General features: G+C 40.4%; 1 protein-coding gene and 1 long non-coding RNA gene across 6 annotated transcripts in view; both read right to left on the bottom strand.

Moving 5' to 3' along the window:
* The window catches only part of LOC148874294 (RING/U-box superfamily protein), a 143,168-nt gene that overhangs the window by 109,772 nt on the left and 15,349 nt on the right, over positions 1 to 18,047 (bottom strand). For all 5 annotated transcript variants that reach the window (XM_088966402.1, XM_088966405.1, XM_088966406.1 and 2 more), the window contains one exon: positions 13,332 to 13,429. In XM_088966402.1, coding sequence (XP_088822528.1) covers positions 13,332 to 13,429 — 98 coding nt within the window. The remainder of the gene's footprint in view (positions 1 to 13,331; positions 13,430 to 18,047) is intronic.
* LOC148874296 (uncharacterized) lies at positions 17,082 to 17,984 on the bottom strand. Its single transcript, XR_016105687.1, has 2 exons — positions 17,357 to 17,984; positions 17,082 to 17,256 (listed from the first exon to the last, which is right to left on the bottom strand). It is a non-coding gene; the product is annotated as an uncharacterized LOC148874296 (long non-coding RNA).

Consider the following 18,047-nt stretch of genomic DNA (forward strand, 5'->3'; position numbering starts at 1 on the left):
CTGGAAACCTTTGATTGAAAGGGTGGAAGGAGGTTGGATAGGTGGAAAGCCAAATATCTATCCTTGGGTGGGAGAATCACACTCATAAACAATGTTCTAACCAATCTACCAACATGCTACTTATCCCTTTTAAGAGTTCCCAAAGAAATGGCTTTGAAAATTGAGAAAATTCAGAGGGACTTTCTATGGGAGGGATGAGGGGACCGAAAGGTTTTATTTGGTCAAGTGGGAGAAGGTCTATAGGTCAAAGGAGGGGGAGACGCTTGGGGCTGAGAAGGGTAAAATTATTCAACAGAGCACTTTTAGGGAAATGGTTGTGGAGATTTGGGCAAGAGAGAGATATGGGGTGGTGAGGTTCAGGTGGGAGTCAAGGGAGGTGAGGAGCTCATATGGGATAAGTGTATGGAAGGGAATCATGAGATTTCATCAAGACTTCAGAAGTTTATTTAAATTTAAAGTGAGGGAAGGGCTTAGGATAAGGTTTTGGGAAGAGGAGTAGCTTGGGGTGGAAAACTGTGTGAGGTGTGTCCCAAACTTTATAAGCTGACAGATCAGCAAATAACAAAACCATAAACATGTAAAAGAAAACAACAACACCATAAACATGTCTTTCTTCATGAATGATCCAAGAGTATCCCCCATAAAAGAGGACTGTTGTCTCTTCGAAAGGGGATCGCCATTTTTAGGCCATCTCTCCAGTTCCAACCTTAAGAGCTGCCTAGGTCATTTCCACCGCTGCACCCTCCTATATCAACCATCAAGGTAGCAATGTAATTATGATCTCTTCACAAAAGTATAATCTGCTTAACACTGCTCAAACCCTATTTGTTGAACAACCTTGTCAAACCTTTCAAAACATTCACTTAGAGATTGTTTTAAAGCAATAAAAAAGATTTTAGGTAGCAAACCTTCTTCTCACTTCCCTGGAGCAATAAACTTGGGAGTTAGAACACAGACATTGTCCAAATCGTCACTCATGAGTACACGCTTAATGTCTGATTGATGCAACAGCCAAGAGAAATTGGCAGCAAGAGATAAGACAACTCTAATTGAGTTCATTTTAGTCACTTGCACTAAAGTCTCAAAGAAATCTACACTATACGTTTGTGTAAACCCTTTTGCAATAAGCATGGCATTATATCTCTCCAAAATGCCATCATCTCAGTGATTAACTAACAAAGAACACCCATTTGCACCTCATAGGTTCTTTCCCTTCTTAAGGATCTACTAGATGGGGTTCGGAGAGGTTTGGAGAGGTGCATCTCATCAGCCTCTTTCTCATTGTTAATCAATGGGGTGTCTCAGAATTTTTCCAAGCTTCTAGAGGGCTGAGGCAAGGGGATCCACTTTCCCCTCTGTTATGGAAGCACTAAATTTGATTATGAAGAAAGGAGTGCAGAGAGGATGGTTAGAAGGCTTCAAAGTTGGAAATGAAGGCCGTGTATATCTCACATTCTCACCTACAATATGTTGATGATACACTAATATTTTTTTTCGATGATAAATAAAAAAGAAATTTTATTGCTAAAAGGCAAGGTTCAAAGTATCAACACAGGCCTGTATTGGTACTTTTTTTAGGTTTTATTTGTTTTTTTACAAAACCGGTTCAGAGAGGTCGGCTTAAGGCCCAGCCACCCTCTGAACCAGTGTCTGACCCAATACAACCCCTGGAGGGGCGTATCAGGAAGCCATCGGCGTGATACTTATCGGCCAATATGGGCCGATACGTATCGATACTTTGAACCTTGTTAAAAGGAAAAAACAATACAACATAACTAGGTGACAAGATGTCACCCCCTCCGGAGTACATCAATAAAGCCACAAAACAAAAAACAAACTTGCAGCAATAATACACAATTAAGTACACCTCTCAAGAATTCAGATTAGACCAAAAATCAGCTCCAATCCCTTTTCCGCAGTCCTTGAAACTCTGGAAGCAGTAGCACCCAGCTAGTAACTGTTGAACTAATAATAGCTACCAACTCTTCCATTCTTTTTTCTTTCCCCTCAAAGCACCTCCTGTTTCTTTCCTTCCATATTTCCCAGCATACAGTAAAAGGAATACATGCCCATAGGATCCTAACTTTGATTCCACCTTGAATTCTTGGCCAGCTTCTGAAAATCTCAGTTGGATCAGCCAAAGTACTCTTGTCCATCTTGGATAACTTCAAAAAATAGGATCAGATTGGGTATGAAAAGTTATAATGAAGCAAAATATGAGACAAATCTCCCTCAGCAGCACAACATAACACACATCTACTTGGAAACTGAAGCCCTCTGAGTTTCAAGATGTCCTGTGTAAGAATGCATCCTCTTACAATTAACCAAGCAAAAGCTTCAACCCTTGGAGGTACAGGTTTCTACCAAACACCTTTAACTGGATCAGCCACCACCTGATTTCTGACCAGTGCCGAGTACAAGAACTTGACAGAGAACTTCCCATCCTTTTCCTAGATGCTTCAGAAAATCAAGTGCTGAATCTTAGGGCTAGTTTAGCCACAACTTTGAGATGTTGACGGGTCTGAAGATTAATCTAGAAAAAAGTTTACTGATAGGAGTTGGGAACCTTAGTGTGGAGGAGATGAGGCATTATGCAAAGGTGCTGGAATGTAAGGTAGAGGAGCTACCTTTCACTTATCTTGGTGTGCCGGTGGGAGCAAAAACAACAGCTAGTAGTATCTGGAAACCTGCAATAGAAAGGGTGGAGAGGAGGCTAGATAGGTAGAAAGCTAAAGTAAGCCAAGTACCTATCCTTGGGTGGGAGAACCACACTCATAAATAGTGTTCTATCTAGCTTACCAACATATTATCTTCCCCCATTAAGAGTTACCAATGAAGTGGCGAGGAAAATTGAGAAAATCCAAAGGGACTTCCAATGGGAGAGTTACCAACATACTGTAATTAATTATTTTTCTTTTCTAGAAAGAATGTATTAGGTTTTTCTGATGAAAGCAATAGAAATTAGGGTTTTTCTATTTTTTTTACATCAGAGAAATCACTGGAGCGTGTGGAGAAGACAGAACTTGCAGATGGAGATCGATCTGCAGATTGCAGTTATTGTCTGGATTGGATTCGGACCATCACACTATCAGCCCTAGCTATTTATTTCGGTTTATTTGTTGTTTATTTGCTGTTTTGATTATGAATCATAACTGAGAATTTCATATCATTGCATATGTGAATTGATGCATGTTTTGGACACCAAACCCTATGCCGATTTGACCTAGTTTTGGTCCAATCTTGTTGGGCCGAACCTATGGTTCTTTGGCGTCTGATCACAGCCCCTTGGATCATGGTTTAAGTGACCCAAAATCGGTTTTAGGCCAGGGGTTTGATGGCCCATTGCATGGACCACTTCAGCCATTACTTGAAAACCCCCCTTTATGTTGGATTAGCAAGACTAACCCATTTCAGCATGGACTGCTATATGGGCCGAATTGCTTTTTAGAGTTTAGTCCATATACCAAGATAAAATTATTAGATAATTTGGTCCATTGATGGGTTGATCATGTGTTAATCTAAATAAATATGGGTTTTACAAATTTTAAATTGATTTGGATCAATTCTGTGTGTGTATGTGATGTGCTGAATGTATGCGATTTGTTCATGGGCCATGAATGCTTGGCCCATGTATTGACTTATGTGGCTCTTTGCGAACATCATGGCTGAATGTGCATCATTGCCATGCCCATAAATCATTGCATGATCTCCTTTTTCAATGGGCCCCCTAAATAGCTTCCTCCCCAAGAGAAACCTAGCAGGAAACCTAGCCCATTAAGGGCCCATTTGAATCTGACTTTATGAATGTCAATGGGAGCCACTCTAGTATGACCTAAATCTAACCTAGGGACTAATATACACACTCCCACATGATTAATATAAGTGCAATGAGATAGGGAATATCATAGGATGATTTCTCTAAAGGCCTTCCATCTTTAGCATGAAAACGGGCTAAAGTAGTGGATGGAGATGCACCATAAAATTGGGCTATCCATTTCACTAAGACAATCGGTGGGTTTGCTTCATGAGATGATAGGGGTGTCATAGACTAGTGGGAGGGGCCTATCATAAAATGGAATACTCTTCCACGGTACTTTGGGGCTCACGATATAACGGGTCAGCACTTACTACACAAAAAGGTTTAACCTAAAATGGCAATGAACCTTGTCTAATGGAGGCCAAAGGGAAAACTCATTGGATGGGTGCATACGTGATCCTGCACAGAAAGTGATGGGGTTATGCAGCTAAAACAGTTGGCCCCATGCACCTATGTGATTTCCCACATTTCTACGGACATGAACTATTATCTCATCACTGAGATAGGAGGGAAATCTCAGAGATGAAAAAATGGAGATGGAACATAGATAAAAGTCCATTCTATGAAAGATAACATGAAACAATATTAAGGTCGTGGACTAATTAATCGTGCCTTTTATCAGAAATGGCTCACGAACAATTCACTAAATTGTAAGACGACAACAAACTGAAAGGACCCAATTATGTAGACTGGTATTGTAACCTAAATCTAGTGCTCACGTCCGAGAAATTGGACAAGGTTGCCAAAAACCCAGCACCGGAACGTTCGGGTGATAGGGCTTCTGAAGCACAAAGGAGGGAATACCAGAAATGGGAAGAGAAAATTTATCTTACTTGGTGTTATGTCATAGCTTCTTTGGACAATTCTATCCAAAGATAATTTGACAAAAGTTAGCTTGTCATGAATTACAACATGAGCAAGCTAAAAGTTAGCTTGTAGGAGCTCAACAATATTTTGCAAAGAGATGAAGAACTAACCAAGAAGGACAAACCGGTAGTCATGCTTATTGAAAGTGGCAAATCTGACAAGAAGAAAATGAAGCGTAAGAAGAGGCCTTATAAAAAGGGAGGCAAACCCAAAAAGGAAAAGAGAGACAAATTATCAAATGAATATCACTTCTACAAACAGACTAGGCACTGGAAGAGGAATTGTCCTCAATATCTAGAGACCAATATGTTGGTCACTTCTGCATCCTGGTGTATTGACTCTGGGGGGTTCCACTCATGCATGTAACACATTACAAGGGTTCAAATAAAGCATAAGGCTGAATGATGACGAGGTTGTGCTTTACTTGGGGACAACTGCAACTATTGCAGCTACTGCTATAGGAACAGTAGATTTAATTTTTAGAGAATGAATTGTTACATTAAAAGATTGTCTCTATGTTCTGCATCCTTCTCTAGAACCAAATGTTACCGAAACTGTATCAGAACACATCCCTAAGAAAAGAACACGTGATATAGTTAATCCCATGTGCCTATCGCATTACCAACTTGGCCATATAAATATAGAACGTATCACAAGATTGGTAAAGGATGGTCCTATAGATTTTCTCGTTGTGAAAGATCTACCAACTTGTGAGCCTTGCCTCCAAGGCAAGATGACAAAATAGCCATTTACAGATAAGCCTAAAAGATCTACAAGCACACTTGACCTTATACATACAAATGTATGTGGTCCCATGAATGTTAGGACACAGAACCAACACTGTTATTTCATAACTTTCACCGGTGATTATTCTCGGTATGGTTACGTGTACCTAATGAGACAAAAGTCTGAATCCTTTGAAAAGTTCAAGGAGCTTAGACAAGAAGTCAAGAAATAGTTGGAGTGACAAATCAAAACCCTTCGATCAAATCGATGAGGTGAATATCTCTCCGACGAATTCAATGATTACTTAAAGGACAATGGGATTATATCACAATTGTCTCCTCCTGCTACACCTCAATTAAACGGTGTGTCAGAGAGAATAAATCGGACTCTATTAGATATGGTCCGATCACTCCTTGTCCATTCAGAGTTGCCCATATCCTTTTGGAACAAGCATTGAAGACTACAATTTATGTGCTGAACTGGATTCCAACCAAGTCAGTTCCTAAGACTCCCTATGAGCTATGGACTAGCAAGAAACCAAGTGTAAGACACTTGCAAATATGGAGTTGTAGGCTATTGTGTATTTGTAGGCTACCACAAAGGCTCTATAAGGTATCTTTTATATGACCCAGGAGAACAAAAATTGTTTGTTAGTCAAAATGCCTACTTGGAGGATTATATCCTGAACAATCATCACCAAGAAGTTGTTCTTGATGAAGAGAGCTCAGAAGGAGTAGGAGATGACCCACAGATTCCAGATAATAATACCCAACTTAGAAGATCTACCCGGGTTTCTAGACCTCCAGTTCGATACGGCTATGATCAAGAAAGTTACTTGATGGAAGCTACGAGCAGTGAGGAGGATCCTGTGACTTATACGGAAGCTATATTGGACATAGACTCCTTGAAGTGGGTAGATGCCATGAAAGTCGAGATGGACACGATGAAAACCAACGGATTCTAGACCCTCGTAGACCCACCCCCTAGGGTGAAAGCAATTTGTTGCAAGTGAATCCACAAGAGGAAGAAGGGCCCTGATGGAAAAGTTGAGACCTTCTCGCCTGAGGCCATTCTTCTAGAAGTTGGAACATCCGATTTGACTCAACAGTCAAACAGTTTGATTTTGAATAGAATCCGGATGAACCCTGTGTTTGTAGAAAGACAATGGGAGATAAGGTTACAATTTTGATTCTGTATGTAGACAACATTCTACACATTGGGAATGATGTAGGAATGTTGACTACGGTGAAGGTATGGCTTTCGTAGCAATTCTCCATGAAGGATCTTGGAGAAGCCTATTACATCTTTGGACTTCGACTCTATAGAGATAGATCGAGGATAATTGGTTTATACCAATCTACTTACATTGACAAGATCGTCAACAGATACAACATGTAGAACTCCAAGAAGGAATATGTTCCTTTCAGGCATGGAGTCACTCTCTCCAAAGGAATGCCACCTAACACCCCTGAGGAGATTGAGGACTTGAGAGAGGTTCCCTATGCCTTAGCCATAGGGAGCATCATGTATGCTATGTTGTATACTCTGCCAGACATTGCTCAGGCTATTAGTGTGGTAAGCAAATACCAAAGTACCTACGGAACACTAAAGACTATTGTCTTGTCTTTGATGGTAGTTCACTACAGATGGTCGGGCATATTGATGCCGACATCCAGCCTGACCCAAATACTAGAAAGTCTATGTCTGGATACTTTGGGACCCTATGTTGAAAGAAAAATAGTCCACGAACGAGGCCAAGCACATTGCCGCGAGGCTACCTAATAAGTAATATGGATGAATAAAATCGTCTTGGAATTTGGAATCCTACCATATCACCCATTCCACTGTTGTGTGACAACACTGGACACTTATGAGACTCGTGTTAGTTCAGAATGTTCTCAGTCGTTGGATAGACTTGGGGAGTTTATCCTACCAAGGCTGACATTGATGTGCTGCCAAAAAAATTGGGGAAGCTTGTCTCAGCTGCTAGGGTTAGACCCAAAGCACATGCAGTGTGTGTTTGATTGAAACACTGAACCCGAACCATTTTCAAATTATGCCCTAGACCTTGGAGATTGATGGGAAAAACTGGAAAGTTACACATAACCCCTAGACTTGATTATGGTACTACACTAGGTGTTGGATTGGATTGTCTTTAATATGCTAATCAGTGAGATCCATTGAGGGTCAAAACCTGAGTATGTTGGAACAATCTGAGAATTCACTTAAGTGGGTGATCATAGCGATAGGATTGGCCCCTTTGTCGAACAAAGTGAATGATAGGGCTTACACTCTTTCTGATGGAAACCTAAACTGTCAATAGTGGATTTCAACTGTGTTTGAGATTTGATTTTGCAAAACATATTTATATGATATATATATGTTTTATGAAAAATGTTTGCAAAAGTTTTAATTCCTATGATCCATCTGAGCAGAGAGTGTGACACTGCACCTTTCAGCCAAGGGAGAGGTCCTTCCCTATCAGGCAGTGTTTGATCATTATGGGCTGAGAGGTTAAGTGTAAGAGATCATTAAAGGTTGATTACCTGATGGGCTTTGTCTTACTTAAGTCCATTATGGTCTTCATAGGATGGTTGAATTCAATGATCATTTAAGTGTAAATGTTGGGCCCATTTTGAGCCATGGTGATATGCTCAGGGGTTCATTGTTTAGTAGTGAATTCGGCCAGGCCTTTTCACAGGGGCAAAGTTGATCCCGTGTGGACTTATGTGAGGTCATTGTAGGGTCCCACGCCATACAAATCAGACCTAAGTTGGCCATGCAACACCCTTGGGTTGTAAGCCTTATAGCTGATGGGCCTAAAACCCATAATTAATATGATAAATTAAGCTATCACATGATAGCTTAAGTTGTCATGTGACATGGGGTGAATCTGGGTTTGGATCTGGGTATGGAGCACCTAATCTTATAAGAAGATAAGGTCTATCTTTAATTAGATTAGGAGATAACTCCATTAGAGATTATAAAACAGGAGGGGGCGGACCATGTTAGATAGCGTATGCCCTTAGCTCCAATCAGAATGATATACATTATGACATTTAATGTAAATGAATAAACTACATACTTGATTCATGTTATTATGGTGTGTTTCTGTGTAATACCCTTAAACTGAACACATATGAGACTCGTGTTAGTTCAGAATCTTCACCACCGTTGGATAGATCTAGGGAGATTTCTCCTGCCAAGGCTGACACTGATGTGCCACCAAGTTGGTTGGGGTGGCTTGTCTCAGCTGCCAGGGTGAGACCTGAGGTACATGCAGTGTGGGTTTTCTTGAAACCTGAACCGGACCAGAATTCCAGTATTGCCCTGGACCTTGGAGATAGATGGGCAAAACTGGAATGTTACACCTGACCCCTAGACTCGATTATGATACTGCACTAGGTGTTGGATTGGGCTGTCTTTGATATGCCAATCAGTGATCCTTAGAGGGGTCAAAACCTAGGTATGTTGGGACAGTCCGAGAATTCATCTGAGTGGGTGATCATAGTGACAGGATCAGCCCCTTTGTCGGACAAAGTGAATGATAAGGGATGCACTCTCTCTGATGGAAACCAAAAGTGCCGGCAGTCGATTTCAACCGTTGAAATTTGTTTTTGCAAAATATATTTATATAGAGATATACTTATATATATATTATGGTTTCAGAATGTTTGCAAAAGGTTTTAATTCTCGGGATCCATGTGAGTAGAGAGTGCAACATTGTACCTTGCAGCCGAGGGAGAGGTCCTCTCTTGTCGGGTAATGTTTGATCATTATGAGATGAGAGGTTAACTGTAAGACCATTGAGGGTAATTCCTGATGGGATAATCTTGCATCTGCCCACAGTCCTTGGGTTTTTATAAGGTAGCTTGACCCAATGACCATTTAATATAAATGTTGGGCCCATTAAGAGCCCATGGTGATGGGCCCAAGGGGTTCACTATCTCCTACAGTGAATTCGGCCAGGCCTTGTAACAGAGGCTGGGCTGAACCCATTTAGCTGATGTGTAGATCAATGTTTGGGTCCCACGCCATACAAGGATATCCAATTGGGCAGCAGTTTGGAGGATAAGTGAGCACATGGACTTAATGGGCCTAAAGCCCAATTCGAACTGGCTTAATTAGATTAATTAAAGAGGGGCGGTTCTGGGATTTAGATCAGCAGATAGGATAAAGGATTGTCCCTATCCACTTAGAGAGTCTAGATCCAAATAAAGATTTGGATCAGGAAGCTCCTAATTAGATTAGGAGGGTTGATCTTTATCTGTAGAAAAGATAAGGGATTATCCTTATCTCTTAAAGAGAGTCCAGATCCAAATGCAAAATTTGGATTAGGAAACTCCTAATGGGATTAGGAGAACCTCTCTTTAAGGCTATAAATAGAGGAGTTGGGCGAACCTCCAGTTCATCCTTCAGTTTACTGATTCAAGAGAGAAGATAGCATACAGTTGGACTGCCTCTATCTTCTGCTCTTGTTCTCTCTTGCTATTGTCGCCATAACCAGTTCGATCTCCACCCTGGGAGCGATCAAGAAAGGTTCTTGATATCATCTTTTGGCAAAAAAGGTGATCTGAAGTCGTGCTCACTCGCCCACCATCAAATTCTTGTTGAAGAACCATCTTGTTGATTCTACTCCACCCTACGTTGTGTCATCTTCAATGGGAGCAGTCTTTGTTATTCTCCTTGGGCGTGAACACCTTCATTGGGGGTTACTACTACTCCGTATCAGGTATATCCCTCTCCTACCTTTTGGTTTCAGATCTGGTTCGGTTTGGGTTCAAGATTAATCCTTGAAAATGCAGTTTTCTAAAATAGGGAATGTGATTCCCACATGGGAGAGAGAAAATTTTGAAATTTCGCCCAACTTACCTGCAGGGTTCGGCCATCCATAAGATGGATCTCTCATCCTTTCAGACCAGTAAGAGACAGCTTCATATTTTTGTAGTTTCTAGTCCTCTCTACACCCTTTTGTCCCCAGTTTTTTCCCAGTTTGACCTCAGCTATTTGGGACTGATATAGATCAGTTTTTCCTCTGTTTTTGCAAGAAAAATCCAAAGGAATTTCTTGCTCACCTCCCAAGCTCGATCCAAGCAGTTGGATTGCAGTTTTCAACAAAATTGCGTTGCTAAACCGGCTTCAGGAGTACACTGCGCCATCTTCAGTGGAGTCTGGTTTTAGGACTGATTTGGGCATGAACTTCCACCTTGGGATACGCGTTTGTGGTATCCGTATCAGGTATACCTCTCCCTCTTTGACTGGTTTCAAATCTGGTCCGGTTAAGTGCAAGAGCGATCCTAAAAAATGCGATTTTTCAAAACATAGGGAATTTGGTTCCCAAAAGGATTAGGAAAATTTTTAAATTTTGCCCAGCCATCTAGCACGGTTCGTCCATCCATATGATAGAACCTAACTGGGGTGATCATTTCAGCCCAACCCGGCCCCAGCCCGGAAATTCTGGGCTTGGGCCTAGGTTTTGTGTTCAGGCCCGGCTCGGGCCCACATCAGGCCCGCAAATTTGAGGGTCGAGCTTGGGCTTAATACTTCAAGCCCGGCCCACATATATTTAAACTTACACATTTTGTGCAAGTTATTTTACATTATATTATATTAATTTATATATAAATATTATAATATGACGTGCATAATTTATATTATATAATGTATAAAATAAGTTTATATGGCTAGGGCTTTTGTTTCAAACCCGGAACCCCGAGCCAGGCCAGGCCCAGGCCTAAGCTATATATCATAAGTGCAAAGCCCGGCCCATTATCACCCCTAAACCTAACCCTTCCTTCAGTCTACATAAAAATATCCATCGCCTAGGCGACTAGGCGCCCCCTCTCGCCTTGAGCCTAGAAAACTATGCTGGCAGCAGAGAAGTGTTTGAGAAGAACACAGTCTTAGAGCTTGAAAGGGTTAATGAAAGAAATGGAGATAAGATGTTTTGTGAGGGCCACCCTAATGCATTTAAAAGATTTAGGCACCAAAAATTCAACAGATCTATGCCAGTTCCAAAGGTTTTTAATGCTTAAAGGTTTGGGTCCATCAGCAAGAGGGTCAAGAAGACAAAAAGAGTTGTCAAAAAAAGAGAAAAAGGATTCTAATGCTTAAAGGTTTGGGTGAGTAAGTGTTGTTTCTTTTGGGATGATAGAGGTTCAGATTGAGTGTTCTACATGTTTGGTCTCTAGATGGTGAGATGGGTGACAAGTTTTGGGTCGGCTTGTGATCTATTTGGGTGGTTGAGCCGAGCGTGGAGTGTTCAAGGTTATGCTTGTATGGGGTTGTTCTGTTGTGCTGATTTCTTAACACCGTTTGTGCTCTCTTTCTTCTTTCTTAATAAAGTTTTTCCTTTATTTATCTTCAAAAAAAAAAAAACCTCAAAAGTCACCCCCTAAGTGCCATATCCAATCCCACAAACCCCTTTTATCATATAGCTCCTCCAAAAATTCTTCTCTCCCTATTCCTATTTGGCACATAGTCATTGGCCATAACCCACTTAATAGGCATACTTGTCCCTTGTATTTTGGTCACAACGTGTGCAAACTAGGCAAGTGTTGAAAGGTTCTGATTAATGGCCATATTTGTCCTTTATATTTTATGCTAATCAGGGATTTCTGTGTAATTTACCAAAATTATTATAAATCTTAGTGAGAAGGTCATGTCCAACTATTCAACCCTCTCTAGCCAAACTCTTTTTCTTCTCTCTCTCAAGGCATAACCAAACATCAATAGCATTTTTTTTGATAATTAACCAAACATCAATAGCATTAACAACCTGTTTCAGCCTCAATGCCCCTACCGTTGTACTCATCATAGAGAAAAGGCATCCCTTCCTTTAGTGCAAAGCAAGTTAATACTTGTGAAGATCAAAAGTAGGCAAAGAAAGGAGTTTCAATGCTCTAATTGAACTCATTACATTTAGGGTGATCAATTGGGTGAAAACTCTAAATCTTTTTTATGGTATTCCCCCAGTAGATTTGAGGAGGAAGTGGAGAGAAGTGGTTGTATCTGAGCCATTGAAAGAGTTAGTTGTACCTACTTGGTCTCCCTCTACTAATGGTTTCATGAAGCTGAATTTTGATGGTAGCAGTGAAGGAAATCCCAGACCTTCAGGTATTGGAGGTGTTTTTAGGGATGAAGATGGCAAAATTGTGGCTCTTTTCTCTGCTCCAATTGGTGCTGGGGACTCTTTAAGAGCGGAAATCCTTGCTGTGTTGGAAGGAGCCAAGAGAGCCAAAGAGCTTAACCTTACTAAGATATTAACTGAAGGGGATTCCAAGCTGGTTATTGGCTGGCTTCAAAAAGAGGGGGAGAGGGGGTGGTGGGCTTTCATGAATGAGAAAAGGAAATTTAGATACTTGACACAAGGAATGGATACCAAGCTAAATTGGGTTAAGAGAGATGCCAACTCCATGGCTGATGCTTTAGCTAAACAAGGGGTGGGAAGAAACTCTAATTTCCGGGCTATATTGTAATTCATTTTATGGCTTCTATCTGCAGGAGTTAAGAGAGTTTATCTCCTTTTTGTATCTTCCTTCGGCTTATTTATTAATGAATCTCATTGAACAAAACAAAAGATCCAAAGTAGAAAAATTACAAACCCAAACAAAAAGAAAATTAATAGCAACATATCTATCCTTTTAATTTAGTCTAAAAAGCAGAAAATGTCTTAAAACTAAAAACGATCCAAATATTTCCATTGCACTTTTCATTCCAAACTAGCACAATTAAAACTTAGACATCATCTTACAAAATCATATTCAACTGAAGGAAATAAACAAGAAATTTTCAAACAAGTTCCACAACTAAAATTGTTGACAACATTATACTCTGACTCCAGCGTCCTATAATATAACTTAAACAAAAATTAACTGGGAATATAAAAAAAAAAAATAGTAACATATTAACAAGTTCTTACCTTCCCTGTCTGGTCCTGAAGTAATTTCACTTCCACATTTAATGACCAAAGTGTCATCTTTATGAAGCATTGTTTCATCGACAAGTATTGCATTTGAACTACATGAGTAAAAAAAGAATTTTACTTATGAAAAACTATGAAATCAACAGACAATCTAAGAAAACTAGTGTAAGAGCACGTGCTATGCATGTATGCAAGTAAGTGGTAGGATAATAGCATTAGATAAAATTTTTAAATTATGTGACCAAAGAGAAAAGAATGGCAGAATAGGATTTATGTAGCCAACTCCATATAGATGGAACAAGGCTTAGTTGAGTTGAGTTACACCAATATGTTTCCCTCAATTGGAGATGGCACCACACTCTTCTCTCCCTATTTCCATCACCTTGATAGTTTTGTCCTCTAAAAGTTCTTCAAACAGTAGATCAATTCCCAAGCACTCTTCTTCAAGATTCTTACAGGCTTTGCGAAGTCACTTTCAATGCTGAAGGGTTACTTAACCTCTTCTTCTCTGTTCTCAATGCCTTGAAATTCTTCTCAGACGCTAGAATCCTCCAAATCTTCTCTAGATCCTCTGAAATATCTTGGATTGGGCTTGTCAGGTGTTGTGGAGTTTTCTGAGAGTACCAGTCTGCATGCAAGATTAGGCTCCCCCTCTTTTCTTCTTGATTTCAGGCTAGCAGTGTCTACAAGGGGAGACGACACCACTTTTTTCTTCACAAAAATGAACAGGGAGGGGAGCCAGACCGTGAGGAGGACGATGACAAACCCCTGTTATCATCCCCCAACTTGCTTAGGCATGTCACATGATGACTTAAATGGCATGCTGCGGCAGTGCAGAAAGATTTTTGTTCTGAAAAGGTAAGGTAAATTTATTAGAAAAACTTGGAGATACAAACACAAACCTGCCAAAGACAAGGCAGGAATGGGGACACCCCCCATTACAAACACCAAATCGACTGAGATCTCAACAACTGGAATACACTTAAATTTTTGAATTCTGGAGTGACAGAAATCCAAGACATCAGTTTGTTTACTGTCGCCTGCCCTATCTCCTCTGGACTTTTCACTTTTTGGTTAAATATTCTGTTGTTTCTCTCAGACCAAATGGCCCAGAGCACTACTCCCAGGATAGTACTCCAGATTAGTTTCCCTTTTTTCTTCAAATTGCTGATCTTTAATTTGAAGCGCTGCTCCTACATTGGTTCTAGGTAAACCCAGTTCTCCGAACTTACTATTTGATTACCCAATTCAGTAACAACTCCAACTCTTCCCGCCTCTTGGTTTCCTTGTGATGGATGGTAAAGGGGTCTAACACAACCCCTGCAAATGATTTAAACTGAACCCTTCAATTTATATCCAAAGTTCCTCCTTTCTTAGTAGAAATAGTAACTTGCCGTCCTACTTTTTTTAAGCTAGACTTCCCCTGGCATTTGCTCATTTACTGTCTTTTTTTTCGAAAAATTGCTCGTTTACTGTCTTCAGCCAGTGGCCATTCACCATGTAAGATTCTTCGTGCCAAATCATCATCTTCTTCCTCTGTTCCTTTCCAAAGTTCAACCTCTTGCCAAAAGGTTCCAATTTTTGTAAGCTATTTTATCCACCAACACTTCAACCATACGAGGGACATTCTCCATTCTTACCCCAACCAATTTAAACAATGCAGCTTGAAGATTAGAGGTATTGAGTTCTGCAAGCATGCCTAGACACAACAGTGCAATCTTCTAGAACAACTCAATCTATCTCTATATTGTATCTCTTGACTATTTTGTCAATATAAGTAGATTGGGATAATCTTATTATCTTCTTCGATCTATCTCTATAGAGTCAAAGTCCCAAGATATAAGAGGCTTCTCCAAGATCTTTCATGGAGAATTGTTGCGAAAGCATACTTTCACCGTAGTCAACATTCCTACATCATTCCCAATGAGTAGAATGTCGTATACATACAGAACCAAGAACATAACCTTATCCCCACTAGTCTTCCTGTAAACACAAGGCTCATTTGGATTCTATTCAAAGTCAAACTGTTTGACAGTAGAGTCAAACCAGATGCTCCAACTCCTATAATCTTGCTTGAGTCCATATATGGATCGATTAAGTTTACATACCATGTGTTCCTAACCTGCAGCTATAAAACCTTGTGGTTGCTGCATATAGATATCTTCAATAAGATCTCCATTCAGGAACGCGGTTTTGACATCCATTTGCCAAATCTCGTAGTCATGGTATGTTACTACAGCTAGCAGGATCCTAATGGATTTAAGCATAGCCACGGGCGAAAAGGTTTCCACATAATCGATTCCTTCTTTCTGAGTGTACCATTTCGCCACAAGACGAGCCTTGTAGGTCTCAACCTTACCATCGGGGCCCTTCTTCCTCTTATACATCCATTTGCAACCAATTGCTTTTACCCCAGGGGGTGGATCTACCAGAGTCCAGACTCCATTGCTCTTCATTGAGTCCATCTCAGCTCTCATAGCATCTACCCACTTCAAGGAATCTATGTCCAACATAGCTTCCGTATAAGTCACGGAATCCTCCTCACTGGTGGTGGCTTCCACCAAGTAACTTTCTTGGTCATAGTCGTAACGAACTAGAGACTTGGATGCCCGGGTAGATCTCCTAGGTTAGTTATTAACTGGAGCTTGTGGGACATCTCCCACTACTCCTGAGCTCTCATCAAGAACAACTTCCTGACGATGATTGTTCAGGATGTAATCTTCCTCCAAGAAATGGGCATTTCGACTACAGAACACATTCTGTTCTCCTAGGTCATAGAAGAAATACCCCATAGATCCTTTTAGGCAACCTACAAATAGATAACGGCTGGTTTTAGATTCCAATTTGTCAACACTTGTTCTTTTAACATGTGTCGGACAACCCCAAATCTTCAAGTGTCTCACACTTGGTTTCTTACTGGTCCAAAGCTCATAGGGAGTCTTCGGAATGGATTTGGTCGGTTCAGCACGTATATCGCAGTCTCCAATGCATAACCCCAAAAGGATGTGGGTAATTTCGAGCGTACGAGAAGTGATCGGACCATATCCAATAAAATCTGGTTCATTCTCTCTAACACATCGTTTAATTGTGGTGTAACAGGAGAAGCTAGTTGTGATACTATCCCATTTTCCTTTAAGTAGTCCCTGAATTCGTCAGAGAGATATTCGCCTCCTCGATTTGATCGAATGGTCTTAATGTGTTTCCCCAACTGTTTCTCGACCTCTTGCCTGAACTCTTTGAACTTTTCAAAGGATTCAGACTTGTGTCTCATTAGGTACACGTAACCATACCAAGAGTGATCATCGGTAAATGTTATAAAATAAACGTGATGGTTACGTGTCATAACATTCATGGAACCACATACATCAGTATGTATAAGGTCAAGCGTGCCTGTTGAACTTTCAGGCTTACCGTTAAATGGTCGTTTCGTCATCTTACCCTGAAGGCAAGGTTCACAGGTTGAGAAATCTTCTACAATTAGAAAATCCAAAAGACGATCCTTTACCAACCTTGTGATACGATATATGTTAATGTGGCCAAGTCGGTAATGTCACAGGCACGTGGGATTAACTGTATCACAGGTTCTTTTTTTGGGCTATTATCCGGCGTAGTTTCAATTATATTTGTTTCCAAAGAATGATGGAGAACATAGAGATCATTCTCAAATTCTCCATATGCGAGGAATTTGTTATTCCTTTTGAATATAATCACATTACTAAAGAGAACAGAATAACCATCTGCACACAATTTTGAAACTAAAATCAAATTTCTTCTCAAATTGGGTACATAAAGACAATCTTTTAATGTAATTATTCCTTCTCTGAAATACAATTCTACAGTTCCTATGGTTGTAGCTGCAATGCTTGCAGAAGTCCCCAAGAATCACTTCACAGTCACTCAATGTTCTGCTTGTCCTGAACCCCTGCAATGTGTTACATGCATAAGTTGAAACCCAGAGTCAATACACCAGGAAGCAGAAGCAACCAACATATTGGTTTCAATGACAAAGGATTCGAAATTACCTTGTTTCTTGGTCTCCATGTATTGAGGACAGTTCCTCTTCCAGTGGCGGGTCTGTTTGCAAAAGTGGCAAGCAATGATGCCTTGTCCTTCCACTGCATTTTAGGCTTGCTAGCTTTCTTCTGAGGTTTCTTCTTTGCCTTCCTCTTCTTCTTGCCCGATTTGCCACCTTCAGCAAGCATGGCAATGGGCTCATCCTTCTCTATCATTTCTTCGGCCCTCTGCAACATATTACTGAGTTCCTGAAGGCTAACATTTAGCTTGTTCATATTGTAATTCATTATGAACTTATTGAAAGAAGGAGTAGAATGAACTCCTCATACATTGTCCTTAGACTATCCAAGATATCCTTGGACACATCGATCTGGTCGAACTATAAATGTATCTGATTGTCTAAGGAGGCTACGATATAGCACCGGGCAAGAAAGTCTTTCTCTTCCCATTCTTGATATTCCCTCCTACGAGCCTCAAAAGCCCTATCACCCAGACGATTCGGAGCAGGGTTCTTAGCAACTTTGTCCAATTTCCCGAACGTCAGAACCAGCATAAGGTTACGATACCAGTCAACGTAATTTGGGCCCTTAAATTTATTATCGTCCAATAGTTTGGCGTAATGTCCATTTGCCATTTCTGATAAAAGGCAAAGCAAATATTAGTCCACAACCCGACTTGATTTATGTTATCTACATAGAT

This window comes from Nelumbo lutea, chromosome 1, assembly GCF_056320005.1.
Source record: "Nelumbo lutea isolate HS-2025 chromosome 1, American lotus-T2T, whole genome shotgun sequence".
NCBI lineage: Eukaryota > Viridiplantae > Streptophyta > Magnoliopsida > Proteales > Nelumbonaceae > Nelumbo > Nelumbo lutea.